Source organism: Panthera uncia, chromosome D4 (assembly GCF_023721935.1).
Source record: "Panthera uncia isolate 11264 chromosome D4, Puncia_PCG_1.0, whole genome shotgun sequence".
Taxonomy (NCBI): Eukaryota; Metazoa; Chordata; class Mammalia; order Carnivora; family Felidae; genus Panthera; species Panthera uncia.
Genome location: NC_064807.1, coordinates 14,183,475 through 14,207,021, shown reverse-complemented (window position 1 = coordinate 14,207,021; position 23,547 = coordinate 14,183,475). Strand labels below are relative to the sequence as shown.

The following is a 23,547-nucleotide window of genomic DNA, read 5'->3' as shown; positions in this document are numbered from 1 at the left end:
CCTGTACCACTACTAAATATACATCTAATGGAAATTTATACCAAGAAACACATGTAACAATGGTCACAGCAGTATTATTTGTACTAGGAAAATTTTAAAATAACTCAAATGTCCCTCAGCATTAGAGAGGATAAATAAATTGTAGTATGTTAAGACGATGGAATAAAACACAGTATTGCAAAATGAACAAATTAAAGCTCTTACAACAATATGGATCAATTTCACATCCATGTTCTTTATTTCATTATAAAGAGATACAAAATAACATGCATGTATAAGTCTGTTCATATAAAGTTCAAATCCAATGTCTGCCACTTATTTTCGAATGGTTCAGGAAATAAAATATGTATCTAATACCTAATGAGATATAATGAAAATGTAACAGATCAATTGTGAATCTACGGGAAGAATACACAAGGTTTCATTATACTAGTTTGCTGTTTTCTTTGGGTTTGAGATTTTTCAAAATAAAAAGATAAAAAAGACTAAAAATCAGACAAAACTAATTTATATTGTTTAAAAGTAGTTTCTTCATCTGGAGACAGATGTATTTTTCTTATAATTATTTATTAAATTACACATATGTATTTTATATATTTTTTTCTGTATGTATATTTCACAAAAGAAGAAAGGTTAAAAAATGTGACCCAGTATGTAAAAATACTTTCAAGAAAAACTGCTTAAATACACTTATTAAACATTATTACAAAAAATAAATAACAAGTCTTTTATAAGCAAACTTTAAGTAAAGGGACTTTGTTATGTGGGTCATTTACTTGGGATCAATGTATCAAAAGGTGCTGAGGACCAATTTTTGAAGCTTGCACTACAGTTATATCATCTGATTTTTCCATGAGATAGTTCTTACACAAGTAACAATTCTGAATCTTGTTTAGTTTGATATTAGGTAGCACATTCTTCTAAATAATTCCCTTGAACTGCAATATGATAACCTAATATTCACTTTGGCAGGTACTCTGGCATATGCTACTTAAAAGTGTATTATAAGAGGGGCGCCTGGGTGGCTGAGTCAGTTGGTGAAGTGTCTGATTTCAGCTCAGGTCATGATCTCATCGTTTGTGAGTTCAAGCCCCGTGTCGGGCTCTATTCTGACAGCTCAGAGCCTGGAGTCTGCTTCAGATTCTGTGTGTCCCTCTCTCTTTGCCCTCCCCAATTTGTGCTCTGTCTCTCCCTGTCTCAAAAATAAACATTAAAAAACTTTTTAAAAAAAATGTATTGTAAGAAAACACTACATGAAAGTTTCATAATTATCCAAGTATCATGCATAAGTTATATAGTCCATGTGTGAATTTTGCCTGTTTTCTATATAGGTTTTTGCTATTTTTCTCATTAGGATTTCACAGTATTTTTGTGTAAAACCCTCAAAAGTCAAAAGTTGTTCGGAATTTCATGTTTTCAAACTGACTTTGAATATATTAATCCCCTTGATTGTCTTTTGTGTCATCTAAATCAATATCAAAATCTAAATCATCATCACTTTCTTCTTCATTTCTTCTGCAACTTCTAGGGTTGGAACGTAGATTACTTTCAGGATTTTCTGTCTTTTCTGGTTCTTTATTAAACCTAAAATTGAAAAAAAAATTAAAACTTCTATTTATTTCTCAGGTTTCATTATTTAACTATAGAGTGACAAGAACTTCATACTACATTTCCTGATTAGGAGGAGCCTAAAAAAATAAGTATAGAGTAAAAGATCCTTGAAGACTCATATCAGTCAAGATCCAACCAATTATAATATTATTGTCAACAAAATAGCCTCAAAGAAATTAATATATGATGTCCACTAAAGAAAAGCAGTTATATAATGAATGAATTCTTCTGTGATGAGTGATGAATGTAAGCCTTATGGATAAATATTTCCATTTCCTAAAAATATAAAGTTTTATTTTTACTGTAATGATAGAAAATTTTAATGAATAATTAAGACTTTTTTCTTGTTAGGTAGAAGGAAAGAATCTAAACTGGTGTGATAAACTGCACCTTAAGACTCTTAGAGCTACTGAATGTTTCCTTGAAAGAAAATCCACTTATCAATTACTAAAAGAGTAAATCCCAGACATGAAAAAAAAATACTCACGGAATAACAATGTCTTCTTTCTTTCCACATTTTGCACAAACTTCAAGTTCACAGGCACATGGTCTACACATTATGTGATAAGAATCTTTCACTGCTTTTTGAAAACATTTAACACTACAAGTGGAAAAAAAATCAAGTATTATTTTTTACTAATTTCCTAAGATTTATCTGCTGAAATGAGGGGGTGCAGCTAAATGTATAAGTGAAAAGCCTAAAAATCAAAACTCCTATATTTCAATCTCACTTATCTTATGTCAATTTAGATTAATTATATAGCATTTCTAAATAACAGTTTGTTATTTTTTAAGTAAGCTCTAGGCTCAAAGTGAGGCTTGAATTCATGTCCTCGAGATCAAAATTACATACTCCACCTACTAAGCCAGCTAGGCACCCTAGATTTATCTTCTTTCTTAAAGCTTTTAAAAATGTCATCTGCACGGGCACCTGGATGGCTCAGTCTAAGAGCCTGAGACTCTTGATCTCAGGGTTGTAAGTTTGAGGCCCACGTTGGGTGTAGAGATACTTAAATAAATTTTTAAAAATTTCATCTGCAAATAGTGACAGTTTTCGTTCTTCCTTTCCTATTTGGATGCCTTTTATTTCTTTTTCTTGTCTAATTACTCTGGCTATGACTTCTAGTACTATGTTGAATAAAAGTGGCAAGAAAAGGTATCTTCATCTTGTTCCTGATCTTAGAGGAAAAGCTTCCAGCTTTTCTCTATTGAGTCTAATGTTAGTTATGGGTTTATCATATACAACCTTTATTACATTGAGGTATGTTTCCTCTACCCAGTTTGTTGAGAGTTTTTATCATAAACAGATGTTGAATTTTGTCAAATGCTTTTTCTGCATTTACTGAGATGAACATAATATTTTCACCTTTCATTTTATTAATGTAGTATATCACATTGATTCACAGATGTCAAACTACCCCTGCATCCCTAGAATAAGTTCCACTTGATCATGTTGTATGATCCTTTTCATGTATCATTGAATTTGGTCTGCTAATATTTTGTTGAGAATTTTTGCATCTGTGTGCATCAGGGATACAGGCCAGCAATTTTCTTTTCTTCTGACATCCCTGTCTGGTTTTGTTATCAGAGTGATATTGGCCTCATAAAATGAGTTTGGAAGTGTTCTCTTCTTTTCTATATTTTGGAATAGTTTGAGAAGAATTGGTGTTAATTCTTTAAATGTTGGCAGAATTCACCAGTAAAACTGTCTGGTCTTGGACTTTTGTTTTGGGAGAGACTTTTGATTATTAATTCAATCTCCTTACTAGTAATCAGTCTGTTAAGATTTTCTATTTCTTTAAGATTCAGTCTTGAAAGGTTGTATGTTTCTAGAAATTTATCCATTTCTTACAGGTTTTCCAACTTGTTGGCATACATTTGTTCATGTAGTCTCTTAGGATCTTTTGTATTTCTGTGGTATCAATTGTAACTTCTGTTTTACTTCCGATTTTATTTGAGTCCTTTCTCTTTTCTACTGGGTGAGTTGAGCTCAAGATTTGTCAATTTTGTTTATCTTTTCAAAGAAACAGTTCTTAGTTTTATTGATCTTTCCTATTGTCTTTTTCCTTTCTATTTCACTTTTTTCCTGCTCTGTTCTTTGTTATCTCCTTCCTTCTACTAAGTTTGGCTCATTTGTTCTTCTTTTTCCAGTTCCTTGAGATGTAAAATTAGGTTAAGTTTTCTTATTTCTTGATGTAAACATTTATTGCTATGAACGTCCCTCTTATAACTACTGCTATATCTCATATGTTATGGTGTGTTCTCTTTCCATTTTCATTTGTCTCAAGGTGTTTGGTTTTGTTTTCTCTTTCTATTTCTTCTTTGACCCATTGGTTGTTCAGTAGTTGTTTACTTTCCACAAATTACTGAGGTTTACACTTTTGTTCTTGTAATTTATTTCTACTTTTATACTGCTGTGGTTGAAAAAGGTACTTGATATGATTTCACTCTTCTTAAATTTTTAAGATTTGTTTGGTGGCCTAACATAGGATCTATCCTGAAGAGTGTTCCACATGTACTTGAGAAGAAAAGTGTATTCTGTTGTTTTTAGGTGGAATGTTCTGTACATATCTGTATAGTATTGTTAAAATGTCCACACTACCCAAAGCAATCTACAGATTCAATGCAATGCCTACCAAAGTTCCAAAGACATTTCTCACAAAAATAAAGTAATCCTAAAATGTAAATGGAGCCACAAAAGACCTCAAAGAGTCAAAGCAATCCTAAGAACAAAGCTAGAGGCATCACACTTCTTGACTTCAAACTATATTACAAAGCCACAGTAATCAAAACAGTATGGTGTGGACATAAAAACAAATGCATAAATCAGTAGAACAGAGTTGACAGCCCAGAAATAAAAGCACATATATATGGTCAATTAATTTACAACAAAGGAGGGGCACCTGGGTGGCTCAGTTTGTTAAGCGTCAGACTTCAGCTCAGGTCATGACCTCATGATTCGTGGATTTGAGCCCCACATCAGGCTCTGTGCTGATGGCTCAGAGCCTGGAGACTGTTTTGGATTCAGTGTCTCCCTCTCTCTCTCTGCCCTTCCCCCATTCACACTCTCTTTCTCTCAAAAATAAATAAACATTAAAAAAAATTTTTTTTTAATTTACAACAAAAGAGCCAAGAACAAACAATACTCTACACACATACATACATACATACATACATAAGAAATGAAAATATAGGGGCGCCTGGGTGGCTCAGTCAGTTAAGCGGCCGACTTCGGCTCAGGTCATGGTATCACGGTCCGTGAGTTTGAGCCCTGCGTCGGGCTCTGTGCTGACAGCTCGGAGCCTGGAGCCTGTTTCAGATTCTGTGTCTCTCTCTCTCTGACCCTCCCCCATTCATGCTCTGTCTCTCTCTGTCTCAAAAATAAATAAATGTTAAAAAAATTAAAAAAAGAAAAAAGAAAAGAAATGAAAATATACATGCATACAAAAACTTGTACATGAATGCTGACAGCAACATTATTTGTTAATAGCCAAAAGAATGGAAACAATCTAAATGTCCATCAAGTAATGAATAGTGGCTAAATAAGATGCATAGCTCTACAGTGGAGTACTTAGTAATAAAAAAACAATTAAGTACTGATAAATGTTACCACATGCTTGAAAAAATTATGCTAGGAAGCCAGCCACAAAACACTGCATGCTATATGATTCTGTTTATATGAAATGTTCAAAATAGGCAAAGGGATAGAGCCAGAAAGCAAGAGTAGGGGTGTTTGGGGGGAAAATGTAGATTGACTACTAATGGGCATGGGGTTTCTTTCTGAGATGATGAAAATGTTCAAAATTGGTTGTGGTGATGATTGCACAACTCTATCATATACTAAAAGCAACTGAATTATACACTTCAAATGGAAGAGGATGGTGTGTGAGTTAAATCTTCATAAAGGTATTTTTAAAAGTCAAACGTAAGTGCTAGAAATAAAATCTTGGAATGAAAGACAAAAGATAGCAGAAATCCACTTTAAACAGAAACATATAGACAGTTAAAAGTAGGACAAGGAAAAAAACCATGCAACTACTAATCAACAGAAAACTGGAGGGGCACCTGGGTGGCTCAGTCAGTTAAGCCTCTGACTCTTGATTTTGGCTCACGTCATGATCTCGAGGTTTGTGAGACTGAGCTTTGCATCGGGCTCTGTGCAACAGAGCAGGGCCTGCTTGGGATTCTTGCTCCTCTCTCTCTGCCTCTCCCCTCTCTCTCAAAATAAATAAACATATAAAAAAAAAAAAAAAAACCAGAAAGCCGTAGTCAATATATTATTATCAAAATATACTTCAAAGAAAATTGCCAGGTATAGAAATGGTTATTACATGACAATAAAGGGATCAATTTTTAAAAAACACCCAATAATCGGGGTGCCTGGGTGGCTCAGTCGGTTAAGCAACTGACGTTGGCTCAGGTCAGGATCTCACAGTTCGTGAGTTCGAGCCCAATCTGTGCTGACAGCCTGGAGCATGGAGCCTGCTTCGGATTCGGTGTCTCCCTCTCTCTCTGTCCCTCCCCTGTTTGTTCTCTGTCTCTCAAAAAAAAATAAACACTAGAAACAAAATTTAATAAAAACACACACACACATCATAATCTTAAATGTTTAGGCACCTAACAACAGGGTGTTAAAATAAATGAGGCAAACTATTGATAAAAAGAGAAATAGAAAAATCCATAAGTATAATTAGGGACTTCAACACTTCTCTTTCTGTAATTGATGGAACAAGTATGCAAAAAAATCAATGAAGTTATAGAACACCTGGTTGATAGAAGCCTGTATCAACCAAATTAACATTTATAGAACACTCCACCCAACAAGAGCAATATATTCTCTTTAAATACACGTGGAGCATGCTCCAAGACAGACCATATTCTCAGCCATAAATTAAAAAAAAATTAAAACAAATTAAAAAAAAATTTTAACCTGAAATTTGTTCTTTTACCATAATGAAATTAATCAGTACACAGAAAAACATCTGCAAAATGCTCTTATATCCAGAAATTAAACAAAACATTCCTAAATAACATGCAGGTCAAAGAGGAAGTCACGAGGGAAATTAGAAAATATTTTGACTGAATGACAATGAAAACACAGCACTGAAATTTATAGAACAAAGCTAAAATATTCTTCAGAAATTTATATAATTAAATGTTTATATTAAACAAGAAGAACTATCTGAACTTCTACTTTAAGAAAGCAGGGAGGGGGGCACCTGGGAAAAAGTGTAAACTCAAAGCAAACAAATGGAAGGAAGCAATGTCAATACAAACCAAAATCAATGAAATTGAGGGGTGCCTGGCTGGCTCAGTCAGTAGACCATGTAACTCTTGACCTTGGGGTCCTGACTTCAGGCCCCACACTGGAAGTAGAGTTTACTTTTTTAAAAAAATCAATAAAATTGAAAACAGAAAGAGAAAATCGATAAAACCAAAAGGAGATGCTTTTAAAAAATTAATATAATTCATAAACACATGGCCAGACTGACGATGATAAAAGAAAGGAGACAAATTACCAGTATCAGGAATGAAAGAAGGGACAGCACTAGGTAAATCTAACAGATATTAAAAGAACAATAAGAGAATGTGGCGAACAACTCGATGCACATAAATCTAACAACCTCTACTGATACAGACACATTTCTGAAAAGGCATACTATCAAAACAAGAAATAGCACTAGTTAAAAAAAAAACTAATTACACAAGTCCTTTCAGAAAACAAAATAGGAAGGAAAAGTTCTCAACACATGTGATGAGGCCCTAATATTGTGATAACACAAAGACAAAATTACAGACTGGTATTTCTAATGAACATAGATGTAAAAACCTATAACAAAATGTTAGCAAATGAAATTTATCACATTTCAGAAAGGGTATACATCATGACCAAGTAGGCTTTATCCAAGGGCACGCAAGGTTGATTCAATATTAAAATCAATGAAGGGGCGCCTGGGTGGCTCAGTCGGTTAAGTATCGACTTCAGTCCATGTCATGACCTTGTGGTTAGTGAGTTCAAGCCCCACATCTGGCACTATGCTGACAGATGGAGCCTGGTGCCTGCTTCTGATTCTGTCTCCCTCTCTCTCTGCCCCTGCTCCTGCCCCGCTCACACTCTCTCTCAAAAATAAAAATAAACAGTAAAAAAATATATTAAAATCAATTAATATAATTCACTGAATTGATGTTCTAAGGAAGAAAACCCATTTATTGATCTCAATAGACACAGAAAAAGCATTAAAGTAACATCAATGCATGATAAAAACTCTAAGCAAACTATAAAGGAAACTTCTTCAAACTGATAAAAAGCATCTACAAAGAAATTACAGCTAACATCATATTTAATGATGAAAGAATGAATATCTTCCTTATAAGATCAGGAACAGGGAAAGAATACAGGCCCTCATCATTCCTTTTCAAAAACATACTGGGGGTCCTAAGCAGTGCAATAAAGGCAAAAAAGAAATACAGTAGCATACAGATTGGAAAGCAAGAAATAAAACTGTCTTTATTTTTTTAAATCATTGTCTATATAGAAAATCCCAATGAATTAACTAAATAAGTATTAGAAATAAAAAGTGAGGGAGCGCCTGGCTGGCTCAGTCGGTACAGAATGCGACTCTTGATCTCTAGGTTTTGAGTTTGAGTCCCACACTGGGTGTAAAGATTACTTAAAAATAAAATCTTTTTAAAAAGTAAATAAATAAAACATGAGTTTATTAAAGTCATAGTATATATGGTCAGTAAACAAAAATAAACTCTGTGTTCTAGCAATGACCAATGTCTTTCTGTAGAAATTGACAGACTGATTCTAAGAGTTATAAGAAAACGGCAAAAAAAAACTATAACTGACAAAATAATTTTGAAAAAGAAAACCAGGTGGGAAGACTCATGATTGGATTTCAAGACTTACTGAAACACTGCAGTAATCAAGTCAGTGTAGTATTGGTGAAAGGATAGACACATGGATCAATGGGACAAAACAGAATCTAGAAATAGATCCATACATATACAATCAATTGATTTTCAGCACAGTACAAAGGGAATTCAATGGAGAAAAAACAGTCCTTTCAACAAATGATGCTATAACAACTGGATATTCATAAAATTAATAGGAAATGGTTCATAAGCCCAAATATAAAACCAAGAATCATGCAATTTCTAAAAGAAAACACAGGAGAAAATATTTGTGAGCCTATTTGTTAACTACAACAAAATCATGATCAAAAATTCCTGATAAGGGGCACCTGGGTGGCTCAGTCAGTTGAGTGTCCCACTCTTGATTTTTGGTTAGGTCATGATCCAAGAGTCGTGAGATGGAGCCTGCATCGGGCTCCACACTGAGTGGAACCTGCTTGGGATCCTCTCTCTCCCTTTCTCTCTGCCTCTCCCCTGCTTGAGCTTGCTCTTACTCTCTCTCTCTCAAAATAAATAACTGACTGTAATGGCACTGGGTTCAGAAATCAGGCCCTCTCTATTTTACCTATTCTTTTTTTTTTTTTTTAATGTTTATTTCTTTTTGAGAGAGAAAGAGAAAGAGACAGAGCATGAGCAGGGGAGGGGCAGAGAGAGAGGGAGACACAGAATCCAAAGCAGGCTCCAGGCTCAGAGACCGACACGGGACTTGAACTCACGAACCACAAGACCACAACCTGAGCTGAAGCTGGATGCTTAACCAACTGAGCCACCCAGGCACCTCTTACCTATTCTTTTAATACCTGTATTCTTCTAGGGCACAGGATGGCTGTACATGTCATTAGGATGGCTGCCGATCTTAAGACTCCTGTATAAGGTTTCTTCCTAAATAACCAAGCATGATCCCTCAGTGAGCATAAAATCCAAGATACATCTGACCATGTGCTTTCCAAAAGGGACTGAGAGACTAAGAGAAAAATTACCAGGTGTACTCACAACTGCAAAGAAAAGACACCCCCCCCCCCCCCCCGCCATTCCCAAAACCAGCCAGGGCGTGCCCACTTGTAGTCTGACATAAAGGCGGGAACCAATCAAGTTCTGCTGAGTGGTTTGAAATAAGGGCAGGAACCAACCAAGTTCTGCTGAGCATTCAAATTTAAATGTCAACCAACAACAGCTCTGTAACCTCTAAAAAAATCCCTAACTTGTTTGTGCCTGTCTATAAAAGAAGCTGTAAGATCCTTGCTCGGGGCCTCTTAGCATCACCGGCAATGAGTGCACGGAGGACCGGGTTCGAACCTGCAATAAACAACCCTTGCAGCTTGGCTTTGACTCTGGACTCTGGTGGTTTGTTTTCGGGGGGTCTCTCGAATCGGGGCATATCAGGACCAGTCAAAACTATGACCTAGTTGGGGCACTCACACAACAGCAGACCACTCCCTTGGGACTGGGTCATGGACAAAGCTCATGAGAAAGTTGCCCAGATTAGATGAAGTTCCATACTTTCGTTTTTTTCATGTCTCAGATTTGTCCTTACCCATGGGCTGTTCAGTGTTCTTTGTCCTACTCTCAAGGGCTTCTAGCTTAGATATATGACACTCATTATGATATAAAATAACTGCCTCTTCTTAACAAAAGCCAGGACCTTCACCTCATCCATTTATATTAGATCTAAAGTCTTAGAAAAGGGATTATTATTGGTCGCCAAATACATCGACTCCCCCAAAACGGAAAGAGGCAGCCCCAATCTCTGTGGCGATGCAGTCCATTCACCAGCACCTATTGCAGTCTAGAATGCAATAAAGAAGCAAAGGAAGGTCGACATCCCTTCTCAAGAAGTACAAAGGTGTCAGAGCGGTCAAGAAGAGGGACGCTGGCTGCCACTCTGAATCCCAGAACAATATTCTGGGCAATAATCCCAGGCAATATTCCTGATGAGAATATTCTGTCATTCAGAAGCAAAGGGGGATTTTGGTAATGGACTCCTACTCAGTTAATGTACTCTCCTCATTTTTGTAGGAATTAAATATGGAATCAACTTTCCTCAGTCCCAGAGGAATCTCCTTTGAGCTGTCTCCTAACACATTAGAGTCAATTTGGACAACAGGATTTCTAATCTACCTGGGAAAAGGCCTAAAAAGGAAGCAAAAACTGCTGATTGCCAGACTAAATGCAACCTCAGTATTGGGGAGACTTCTCCTGTCTTCCAAGGAAACCCATGTTGATTGAAAGGAAGGATAGGCAGGGGTTCCTTCTTTGGAAGGCATGCTAGGTCAAAGAGGTCAGCAGGTCAGAGATGCCCACCTACACCAGGGACAATAATTTGATGGTTCCAGAGAAATGTCCCCAGGGCCCAGACTATCCAAAGCAATGCTCTTGGGGATCAGCAGGGATGCCTCTAGCCCAGGAGGCTGTCACTATCTTTCCCATCCTCAATCCCATCCAACACTCCCTTGGGATACATCTTGAGAAACTGGAACCAATTTGACCCTGACACCTTGGATGCTTCCTTCCCAAGTCTGCTTACTTTTGAACATAGTTGGCCTCAATATAAACTAGAGGATGGGGAAATCTGACCGGAAAAATAGACCAAAACCCCATATGGTCAGCTCTTCATGGCCCTGTATCTGGTCTGTCCTGATTCCTTTAGAGGGCATGAGAACACCCATCTTCTCACCCTCTACTCTTCAATCCACCATCGGCTCACCTGCTTCAGGCCCTTCTACTTCTGTTAATCTGCCACATCACCTGTGTTCTGTCCTGTTCCCTATGAGCTCCCACTTCTTTCCTGTAAACAGGTTGCTGCCAAGATCCTGTACATGCCTCCCTCTGTTTTTCCTGAGTTACTCGCCTCCTCTTTGTTTGCTTCCTCTTCCATGTGTCAGATCTGGAATATACCTTGAGAGGACCAGATAAATGTTGCCTGACTCTTGTTGTATGTGAGGTTTTTTTTTTTCCCTCGTTCATCTCCTGGATAATGGCAGCGATAACTGGAGCCAACCGTCTGGTTAGTCTACCTCCAGACAGAGGCTTTAAAGGAATATTCCCAAGCAGCTGCTGACATTCCTTTTGTTTCAGGGAGGTTCCCTGTCTTCTCCAGCCCTTCAGGGACTGCCTATTTTCACGTTTTGTTGTGAGAAAGAAAAACCGCATCTGTTCACCTGTCTGAGCTGATGAGCTTCAGGACCAGGAGTCCTCTTTCCATGCCATCTGGGCTTTTAGACACCTCCAGCCTTGCTGGTGGCACCCCATCTCTTCTGCCTCCACCTCCCCCTCTACCTGTTTCTGCACCACCAGCTTATACAAGGGGCTCCTACACCATTTTCACTGTCCCTGGTGCCACTGGCTCCCACTTCTCCTGCCCTCGCTATCAAGGAGTGAAACGCACTCCAACCTGCTGGGCCACCTCCGCATGAAGTTCAAACGGGAGCGCCTTCCCAGTCAACATGAAGAGGTCCAGGGACCCCTCCCTGGGCTGAAACCACCCACTTTACACAGGCTCCCTAGGTAAAAAGTGGCCGTGGGGAACAAATAGACTGACTTTTCAGGGGGCCCAAGTGCAACATGTTCGGTATTTAGACTAAATTTGTTACTTTAATTAAGACAGGCATTATCAGCTTTAAATATAATACTTTAATTCTATCAAGGTTTACCGAAGGTCAAATAAGCTCCTGTTATCACTGTTGCAATCTGTCAGCAAAAAGAGGACTTAAAACCTGGCTGTCTCGAAATTTTTGAGGGGTGCCTGGGGTGGCTCTGTCAGTTAAGTGTCCAACTCTTGATTTGGGCTCAGGTCATGATCTCACGGTTCGTGAGTTCGAGCCCCATGTCAGACTCCACACTCCTATCACAGAGCCTGCTTGGGATTCTCTCTCTGCTACTCTCTCTGCCCCGAGCGCCTGCTCGCTCTCTCTCCCTCTCTCTCAAAATAAATAAACTTTAAAATAATAAAAACAGGTAGGTTAAATACATAAAAAAGGTTTATTGCTTTCAAAATATTTGGTAACCTAAAACTTTGAAGGTTTGCTAAGTGAGATGATAAATAGGATTGAATCGACTGGATATCTAAATCTTTTCCAAAAGATATGGACTGCTAAAGCTTTGTTTACCAAACACAGGTTTATCTGCTTTGCCTTCTTGTTGCAGAGAAACTGAAGACACTTGGGCCTGTCGGGAAACATGCTTTATGCTGTATTGAAAGACTGTACTATGGAAAAATATCTGTTTTTAGAAATTATGAAATGTATTTATAAATTTGCCTATCTAAAGAATACTGGTGTAACAGTTCACAATCAGTTACTCTTTCATTTCATTGGAAACTAAGGTTTCTAACAGTTAAAATTCTGTTAAATATAATTAAGAATAATGGAATAAGGAAAGTAATTCTGTAGGAGATACATGGGAAAGATAGAAGGAATGGAAATACATTTTGTTGAGGGAAAACGAAAGTAATTTTGTCCTAAAAGGAGGCTGGTTATTTGGAGAGAAATGGCTTATGATAAAATTTGAATGAAAAGGAAAGTTGTAGAAGGTTTGTGAAGAGAAATCTTTGGAAAAGAACTTCATTGCGTGGTCAGGACTAAGGCTGAAGTGAATGGATTTTAAAAGTACACTGGTATAAGACTGAAATTCTGCTTCTCTCTCTGTTATAAAGACAAAAAATTTTCAGATTGTTGGTCTGCTCTTGATAAGAAATTGTAAACAGTTTCTTTTTCTTTATCTGTCCAGAAAAACAAAGCTATGTTTTGTCTTTTTCAGGTCTTTGATTACTTAAGAGAATTGAAACTTCTAAATATTAAGGAAGCTAAGTTTTGCTAACAATTGTGTAACCTTCTGTAGAATCTACTATTGCCACCTTTGGTAAATATATCATTAAATATTAAGTTTTATAATGGCCTGTAATCCTATTTAGGCACGTGCTTTAAAACTTTGTGAGGTTACAGCAATTGCACTATTAGGTATTTATCCAAGGGATACAGGTGTGCTGTTTCGAAGGGGCACAGGCACCCCCACGTTTATAGCAACACCATCAACAATAGCCAAAGTATGGAAAGAGCCCAAATGTCCATCAGTGGATGAATGGATAAAGAAGATGTGGTATATCTATACAATGGAGTATTGCTCAGCAATCAAACAGAATGAAATCTTGCCATTTGCAACTACGTGGATGAAACTAGAGGGTATTTATGCTAAGCGAAATTAGTCAATCAGAGAAAGACAAATACCATAATGACTTCACTAATATGAGGACTTTAAGAGAAAATAGATGAACATAAGGGAAGGGAAGCAAAAATAATATAAAAACAGGGAGGGGTACAAAACTAAGAGACTCTTAAATATGGAGAACAAACAGAGGGTTACTGGTGGGGTTGTGGGAGGGAGGATAAGCTAAATGGGTAAGAGGCATTAAGGAATCTACCCCTGAAATTACTGTTGCACTATATGCTAACTAAGCTGGATGTAAATTTAAAAAATAAATTAATTAAAAATTAAAAATAAATAAATAAAAGTTCTGACATTAACAAACTTCCTGAGATTTAAATGGTAAATGAAGTCTTTTTGACTAATTAGACTTATTTATTTGGTATGTTGCTTGGAAAGCACTGTCAAGCTTATAATGATAAACCTTCTTAGGTTATGTTATATGGGTAAATGCTAAAACTATTCTAGAAAATATATAAAATTCCTTACGTTTTAATATGTTTAGCATAAGGTCATTGCTTGATATTCTGATTTTTGAAGTATTATGTGTCACAGAAGTAACTGGATTTCCTAGTCAGCTACATTACAATGAACTCTCACATCAAATCTTCATTTTTTTTATGAGTGAATTTTATTTTTTCATTTATTTTGAGAGAGAGAGAGAGGGCACCAGCAAGGGGAGGGGCAGAGAGACAGAGAGAGGAAGAGAGAGAATCGCAAGCAGGCTCCATGCTGTCAGCTCAGAGCCCAATCCGGGGCTCGATCCCACAAACTCTGAGATCATGACCTACACTGAAATCAAGAGTAGGATGCCCAAATGACTGAGCCACCCAGGCGCCCCTCATATCAGATCTTTAACCACATCCATTTCTGAGCTTTTTTTGGTTATTTATAGTTATTGTTCTAATGCTCTTGCAAAATGTGTTTCATCTTCAAAGAGACTTATGAAAAGGAATATGACAAATACAGGTATTTGATATCTTTAGGATAAAACTAAACTGTGTAAGAATTTCCAGAACTAATAGGAAAGCTGCATTCAAACAGAACAAAAATCACATGGGGCTGAATGAACTAAGGAAGATGATTATAGTTTTTATGACTTTTGTTTGAAACATTGCTTGTTCTCTAATGTTTGCTCTCCTAGATTTAAGGAAACTTTCTCTTAAAATATCCATGGTTTACAGAAATATGATAAAGTATTCCCTTGTGAACAAATTGAAGCATTCAACTTTTCTCTTTACCTGAACCCTCTGAAATTCAGAAACTCAGTTGAGTTCTCTTTCTTCCATAGCCTATAGTTATTTGCGTAAGTTCAATGAGAATCTGTTCTTGTAACGGGACACCACTGAAAACATGGGTTATTTTACCACCAAAGCTTTAACCAGAACGTCATATTTGAGAGAGACATGCATAGACTCAGATATGATGAGACAGCTTTAAGGAATTAAGGCCGACTTTATGGAGCCAATGCAACCTTGGAAATGTTGGTTTGATACCCTGCTTACAGAGTTCCCGCAGCCTTACCAGGTGAATAAAGAGGGTCAATTCCTGGCAGTTGTAGGAACTTCAGGATATTTGGGGGACCTCAAGGAATACACCCAAATCTACAGGTATTGTAGCAGTCTGATGACAAACACTTGGCTTGGCTCTGGCCTCAAGAGGCTCCTACAAGTTTCAATAATGCATCCTTAGAGGCATCTGGGTAGCTCAGTCAGTTAAACATCCGACTGTTGGTTTCAGCTCATGTCACGATCTCATGGTTCGTGGGATGGATCCATGCATTGGGCTCTGTGCTTTCAGGACAGAATTCTTGGAATTCTCTTTCTCTGTCTCTGCACCTCTCCTGCTCATGCTCCCCGCCCCCAAATAAATAAACTTTAAAAAATGCATCCTGATGATAGCCATAGATTCTAGTTGTTTTTGTTTATTTGGTTGTTTGTTTGTTTTTTTAAAATAGGCTTCACATCCAGTGTGGAGCCCAATGTAGGCCTTGAACTTACGACCCTGAGATCAAGACTGGGACACTTAATGGACTAAGTCCCCAGGTGCCCCACAGATTCTAGTTTTGATTAATTTCTTTAAATGTTTGTTGTTTGCCTAAGCTAGACAACTTGAGGTAAACTTCGAAGAGACTGCCATAATAGCTCATATACAGATAATCTTCCTGCTTGTTACTCTGAGGGGATAATAAAAGGGACCCCATGTTGTTCATACAACAAACATATGATTACACAGCTGGACAATAGGATGGACTCCCCAATAACTGTGTAAGTCAGTTGTCACCTTGATCAGTTCCTTGGGGTTAGGATAACAAAATTGCTCTTTAAAAGTCAGAGCACACCCCACTCCATGGGGTTAATTAACTATGAACTTGTACAAATAATGGATGGCCCCACCTTGCTTTTAGCTGGATTGGAGAATGCACTGGGGAATGCCCTTATCTCCCGGGACACATCCTCTCCCACTTGCCAATGAATCCTCATAATTAGAATATTGTTAAGACTAGACATCAGGCAAAGAAGGCTTCTTAATGGTTTTATCCCTTAGCCATACTTGTGCTGGAAGCCACCATTATTGACGTAAAAGTGAGAAATAGAGGCTTTAGCCAAGCATATAGCAGCCACCTTTAACCCGACTCAACACACAAGTCACCCATAAAATCAAAAAGTGGCCCTCCAAAACTTAATGTCCCTTGACATCCTGACTGCAAGATAAAGGGGAAGTTATTATGCTAATATTGAGATTAAATGTTGTGTGTGTGTGTGTGTGTGTGTGTGTGTGTGTGTATATCCCAGATGACTCTGCTAATGTATCCCAAGTTTTAGCAGATATACACATACAAATTAAGGTAATGTCTCACTCCTAGCCCTATCAATGTTTGGTTAAATTCTTGGTTGGGAATGGGACTACAGACTATCTTAAAGGGTCTTCTTATCACACTTTTTTTTAAGGTTTTATTCTTAAGTAATCTCTATACCAATTGTGGGGCTTGAATTCACAACCCAGAGTTAAAGTCACATGCTCTACCTACTAAGCCAGCCAGGCACCCCACACTTCTTATTTTTATTGTAATATTAATCCTAGTGTGTTGTCTCTTTTGCTTTATTCTCTCCTATTGTCGAGGTACAGGTAAAACTTCCTAACTCCTTCACCCAGCTGACAGATGATCCTTACTACACAAAACAGTCCTTCCTCAATATCCGCTCTGGACTCTACAGCAATGGGCTTCCATAATAGTTACTTGTAGGGACAGAGAGCAACCAGTTCAGTCCATTAGTAGGGACATCTCTATGGCCTCTGTCAGCTTGAAGAAGTTACAGCACATGGGCCCTTCAGCCTTCAACAACCTTAAAGATTTTAGGACTGAGAATTGGTCACAGAGGAAATGATGAGGGATAGAAGCAGAAAAATGTTCAGTTAGCCCCAAAGGCTGACTTCTAGCCTGCATAGTTTTGATAAGGATCAAATAAGTGCTGGTTGCTACATTCTTAAAGGGTCTTATAACTGCCTGTGTATCTTATATCTCACCAATAGTTATATTGAACTGAATGATAAATACCAGAGAAATCTTGCAAACGTACTTTTACTAGTACAAATTCAAAGAAGATATTTATGATCTAATACTCCCTGCACATTCCACCCCCCTTGAGTACTAAGTGTGTAACCACCAGCTTCATACAACAAAAGTGCAATTCTTTGTGCCCACGGGTCCTGACCCCTGACCCCGTGCTACTTAAAAAAACCTGTTAAGTTGCAGCATACAATGTCTCATGAATTCTTTCTTGGCCATTGTGTTCAGTGACCCCAGACCAGATGGGAGTGACTACCCAGTTTTGGGGGTGATGGAACTGTCCTATATCTTAATTGTGGTACTAGTCTCACAACTGTATTCATTTCTCAAAATTATCAAACTGTTGTTAAAAACATAAAAGCAGGCCCAAATTGGACCAGCTTATGCTGAGCCCCAAGTCACCAAACCAAGACTTAATTCACTTTCAGCTCTGCCAGAAAGGGAATCCCACACCCATCAGGCATCTCCCAATCAGCACCAGTTAGGTCATCTGCCCGACAGCCCCCAGCCAGCCTCCAGGAGAGGTGCCTGCAGTAACCAACTGGCTTTTTTGTTTAGTAGAATCTCCTCGTTCCCACTCCCTTCTGCCTATAAATGCCTATCAATTTGTGTATCTCCTTGGAGACGCTTCCTATCTGCTAGACTGTATGCTGCCCAATTCATGAATCAATGACCAAAGCCAGAAAGATCATTAAAATTCACTCAGTTGAATTTTGTTCTTTAAAACTGTACTGCATACACATCATACCTTCAGGGACTTGACTGAGAAAAATAATTCAGAATTAAAAAAAAAAAACTAAAAAAAAAAACCCTCTTTGATATACAATCTAAGTGAAAATAATTATTACAATTTTCTTGTTAAATTATTTGGTATGTTTGTATTTTGGTTTTCTAAAAAGCTTTACTTAATTATTCTGCAATAAAAAAATAGATTTTAAAAATGTGGACCATTAGAACACACATGGATAAAGTTCTAACAATCCAAATGGATTAGGAAACAGTTTCAGGTTTTCTTTTGGCTTCAATTTTATTTTTAAGGTTTGAAATAATTTAAAGAAAGTCCTTCTTGGTTAGGTTCATCAGAAGCTTCAAGGAAATTAGAATGTTTTCATTTCTATGGATGTGTTGTTTCATACGGAGGAGTCCTGGGGTGAGCCAATCCTTAAGTATTCAAATTGCTAATTCAGGGATAAAATTGTATTTACAGAACTGTTAAATGTTAAAATTTACATGTAAAATAGGCTTGACAATAGGATATCCTGTTTTGGAAACTGGAGTCAAAAGATCCCAGAATCTACATTCTCTAACCCACTGAGTCCCCAAAACAGTGACTCTTAACACTGACTCGAACACCTGCATAGCTTATTAAAATGCAGATGTCTGGGTTACAGCCATTATTTACATACTCAGAATCTTGGGGATGGGTCCCAAGAATCTGTTAAGCTCTTCAAGAAATTCTTATGCACATTACCACTTGAGAACTCTTGACCAGATAAAAGTAATATGGCCTAGATGTGGGGCTTTGCCAGGGTTCCAACTGATGGTTGAGACCCTAATGGCCAATTCAAAGAAAAGAAGGAATTCTATTGCTGAAAGCAATTATGCTCTTTTCAAATTTAAATTTATTCTGAAAAACAGTCAGGTTTTATTAGGCTAATAACTCTGTGACTATAAATATACCCATCTTTTAAGGAGACACAAGTTTAAAATGTTTCCTTTCTATAAATGTGAAATGTTTGTGCAAATGTAATATAAATTTATACACTTACACCTACAACCTTCCAGTTTCCCTTGCACGTAAGTACCTTTGTGTGCCTTCTCTTTCAAATCTCTTAATCCAGGCTTTAGGAGTAGAATAAAAGATGGTCTGAAAGTAATTGAGTTTCTGCATTTTTTTTTCACCTCAAGACTGCATTTGTGTAACCAAAGAATGTTGATTTTAAGAATGAATGGTTTTGATATTATTTTAATGATAAGAGACACACATTCCAAGCTGCTATAAAATTTGTGAAGTATTTTGAAACATCTTTTAAAATGGCTGAAAATTATTTAATCACTCCTGAGTGTATTTTCTTATAAAATACACAGTAAAGAAAAACTTTAAATTTAACCTAAATACAAATTTTACCTATTTTCCCTTGAAAATGGCTCTATTTTAAATATTTTGTGAGCCCAACACTAAAAGAACTTCAGAGATGTTAAAATAAGGGTTTTGCCTTCTTTTTACTTCTCCGTGGAATATAATTCCCAGAAACATTCAAACAATCTTGACCATGCATATATCACAATTAAGCATTTCAGTGGAAACCACGGTCAAAAACACAGGTCACTCTATAAACCATGTTTATTGACAAAGGAGACAGTAGTATACTTAACAAAAAAAAAAAAAGTTGCCATACTTACTTTTTTACAATGAAAGACACAAAAGGAAAGAATAAATAATTAAAAGCTAAAATATATAGTACATATTTAAGGGTGAAAATCAGGACAAAGAGAGGGGCACCAAATTGTACTAGTAATCACTCTATTTGTCAACTCCTAAAACTCAGTTAAAAAAACAAAAATAAAAACTCAGTCTTTTTTAATGACATTGTTGTGATATTCACATGATTTTTTATATTGTATAATAAAACATACCGACATTCAGAAGATCGGTATAACTGAGTGGAATAATATTTTCCAAATTCATGATGTTACAAAATCACACGTAGGGATGGGGGCACCTGGCTGGCTCAGTGGGTAGAACATGTGACTCTTGATAGGATTTCTACAATTATCTTGAAAAAGCTATTAAAATGTACTTTTAATCCTTTTAAGACGTACTCTTTCCTTTTTCTTCTACTAGCCAGAAGAAATTTGTAAAAATGTATAACAATGCCACTTGTCTCACTAATATTTTTGTTTCAAAAGTTATTTTTCATAAAAATTATTAATCCTTAATGGGCACATGTTGTCTATATTCATATTATTTATTAAATAATTTTTTAAAAAATTCGAGTTCTCATAGCTAACACAATAAATCTTAATAAATACAACCCATATAAACCAAGCTTTCTCAGGTCCTGAGTAATTTTTAAGAGTTACAGAGGGGTCCTGAAACAAAAGGCTTCAGAACCACTGATCTAGACAAGAAATACCAAGCGAAAAAGAATTGAGCTTATATTTCTAGTACTTGCTAGAAGTAAAAGGCTTATTTTACCTTGCCACAACTTCTCTAGGATCGCTTTCATTTCCTGGTTATATTATTACACATTAACCTTTATCATAATTCAGCTCCACTTGTAATACCCTGACATGTGATGCCTAGGTGCTTTCATAAGCAATGAGCTATGGTACTCCACCCTTAGTGTACCAATCATAGAAACTTAACATTGACAGAATTCCATAAAGCCACACTTCCTGCCGTGACTCTAAGTAATCTGCTACGTAGAAAGTTTCTGAAACTATAGTAAGGAATTACATCATATGATATAATTAGAAAATGCTTTTAAGGAAACAGTATCTCCAAACTCTAAGAATTTCGAGTAGAAAAAGTTACAATTCACTTCCTTGTGTCCCTAAATGATGTGTTTGAAAATAAGTGCGGGGGCGCCTGAGTGGCTAAGTTGGTTAAGCACCCAACTTCGGCTAAGGTCATGATGTCAGCAGTTAATGAGTTCAAACCCTGGCATCAGGCTCTCTGCTGTCAGTGCAGGACCTCCTTCAGATCCTTGGTTGGTCTCCCTCTCTCTCTCTGTCCCTCCCCAACTTGCACTCTCTCTCTCTCTCTCAAAAATAAAAGAAATTTAAAAACTAAAAATAAAAAATAAGTGGAGAGATTCTACTATCTCTTCTCACCAACGTAGATTTGATTAGAACAATGCTTTTTTTTTTTTAATTTGAGAGAGAGCACGTCAACAGGGGAGAGGGGCAGAGGGAGGGAGTGGGGGGACAGAGAGACAGAGACAGAGAGACAAAGAGAGACAAAGAGAGAGAGAGAGAGAGAGAGAGAGAGAGAGAGAGAGAGAGAGAATCTTAAGCAGGCTCCACAGTCAGAAGCTCCACTGACCTGAGCCAAAACCATGAGGACGAGGTTCAATTGACTGAGCCACCCAGGGGCCCCTAAATTTGCTTCAAACAATTCTTAGAAGAGTACAAAGCATTCACCCTCTGACCAAGAGTAAATTTAGAAAAAAAGAGAAAATGGAAATTATTACACTTTAGAGCAGGCAATTTTCCATCAAAGTTTGCTGTATCAATCAATATTAATGTCAAAAAGTAGGTTTCATGAACAGGTGAACAACTGGTGACAGTCATGAAAACTCTCCACTTGACATTTAAATATTAAGGACCGAGGTTCTGGGCAAGAATAAAGCCAGGGTTTATAGTCACCATACACTTCGATATCCCATGAAAAGCAACCTGTGACCAAAACTCCACTCTAGGACATTTTAATACTCCTGGAATGTGGTTCCACAACTCTCATATCACTGATTAACCATCAGAGCCTCAACCTATTATAAGAAATGCTGGAGCTGAAGAATAGAAGCAAAGAACCCTAACTATATAGCTAATTGTCACACATTGATAACATGAAGGGACTGATAATACTGTAGTATGTAACAATGTTTAGTCTTTTTTAAATTTTATTTATTTATTTATTTTTTAAGTAAACTTCACTCCCAAGGTGGGGCTTGAACTCACGACCCTGAGATCAGAGTTGAATGGCTCTACCCACTGAGCCAGTCAGCCACCCCTATGTTTTGTTTTGTTTTGTTTTGTTTTGTTTTTCTTTAAGTAATCTCTATGCCCAATGTGGGGCTGGAACTCACAATCCCAAGCCTGAGTCTCACACTCCTCTGACTGAGTGTGAACCAGCCAGCTGTCCCTGAACAAATGACAATCTATGTGGAACCCAAAGACAATACTACATATAGAGATAGCTTGAGATTATCCGCATTATCTGTCAAAGGGAACATGGGATTCTTGTTCATTTTCCCTCCATTCTCTGGTGACTTCCTCACAGGGTTTCCTATAAGCATAGTTTACAGCACTCTTTTACCTTTAATTCCTATCTTTTCTAGATCTATCTCTCCTGTTTTCATTTTATTATTCCTCTGCAGTCTCACCGTGTATCTCTCACCTTTTACTTATAACTAGCCTTCTCACAATCTGCCCAAAAATTATTTGTAGGCCTGTCTCTCCTAATAGATCAAAAACTCCCTGGTGTTGGAGATTCATTTCGGTATCTTCTAGAGTATACAGCCCAGTGCCTTACATGTGAAAGGTGCTATTTAAAAAAAACTGCAAACAAATGTTGGCAAAGATACAGAGAAAATGGAATCCTTGGGCACTGTTGGTAAGACTGTAAAATGGTGCAATCACTATTAAAAAAAAGGTATGAAGATTAAAACAATTAAATTAGACCATTAAAAATAGAACTACCATATGATCCAGCAATCCCACTTCTGGGTATATATGCAAAAAAATTGAAAGCAGCGTCTGGAAGAGGTATTTGCATGATAAGGCTCATAGCAGTATTCACAACAGCCAAGAGGCAGAAGCAACTTAAGTGTCCGTCAACAGGTGAATGAAAAACAAAATGTAGTGATATACACACATACACCAACATTCAATGGAATATTACCCAGCCTTAAAAAAGAAGGGAATTCTGTCTCATGTTATAACAAGGAGCCTGGAGAACATTACGCAGAGATAAGCCAGTCACAAGAGGACAAACACTGTTATGATTCCATGTATACGAGGTATTTCAAGTAGTCAAATTCACAGCGACAGAAACTAGAAGGATGGCTACCAAGAGCCGAAGGAGCAGGGGCCGGAGTGGGGGGGAAGAGGATCATTGTTTAATAGGTGTAGAGTTCAAACTTGCAAGACGAAATGTTTTGGATATCTGCTGCACAGCAGTGGGAACACGCTTCACTCCACTGAGCTGTGCGCTCACAAATGATTAAAACAGTAAATTTTACGTTATTTGTTTTTTACACCACCACAAAAATAGACAGATAGATAGATAGATAACTTTAAAAAGAACAGCCCTGCTGTACAAGATTATCTTGAAGGTCTTAGTTTGGCTAATTTGGTCAGAAAAAAAGCTTGGTGGCAAAGAGAAAACAAGCATATGGTGAGAGGAGCAAGCCAACAGGGTGGCTTGACCCGCCTAGGAGCCTCTCCTCCTCCCCCTTTTCCCCCAAACAGGGTTACTTTTCGTTTTCTCCCACAGTTTAGAGAACCTAATCCCCACCCCCACT

At 37.3% G+C, this 23,547-nt stretch overlaps 1 protein-coding gene across 3 annotated transcripts in view; it reads right to left on the bottom strand.

Moving 5' to 3' along the window:
* Positions 1-23,547, bottom strand: part of CD4H9orf85 (chromosome D4 C9orf85 homolog) — a 124,950-nt gene that overhangs the window by 58,537 nt on the left and 42,866 nt on the right. For 2 of the 3 annotated variants that reach the window (XM_049646672.1, XM_049646657.1), the window contains exons 3-4: positions 2,099-2,212; positions 216-1,584 (exon numbers count right to left, since the gene is read on the bottom strand). The exons of the other annotated variant lie outside the window; for it this stretch is intronic. In XM_049646672.1, coding sequence (XP_049502629.1) covers positions 1,437-1,584; positions 2,099-2,212 — 262 coding nt within the window. In that variant the 3' untranslated portion in view covers positions 216-1,436. Of the gene's footprint in view, positions 1-215; positions 1,585-2,098; positions 2,213-23,547 lie in introns of those variants that run through there. 3 annotated transcript variants of the gene reach the window in all.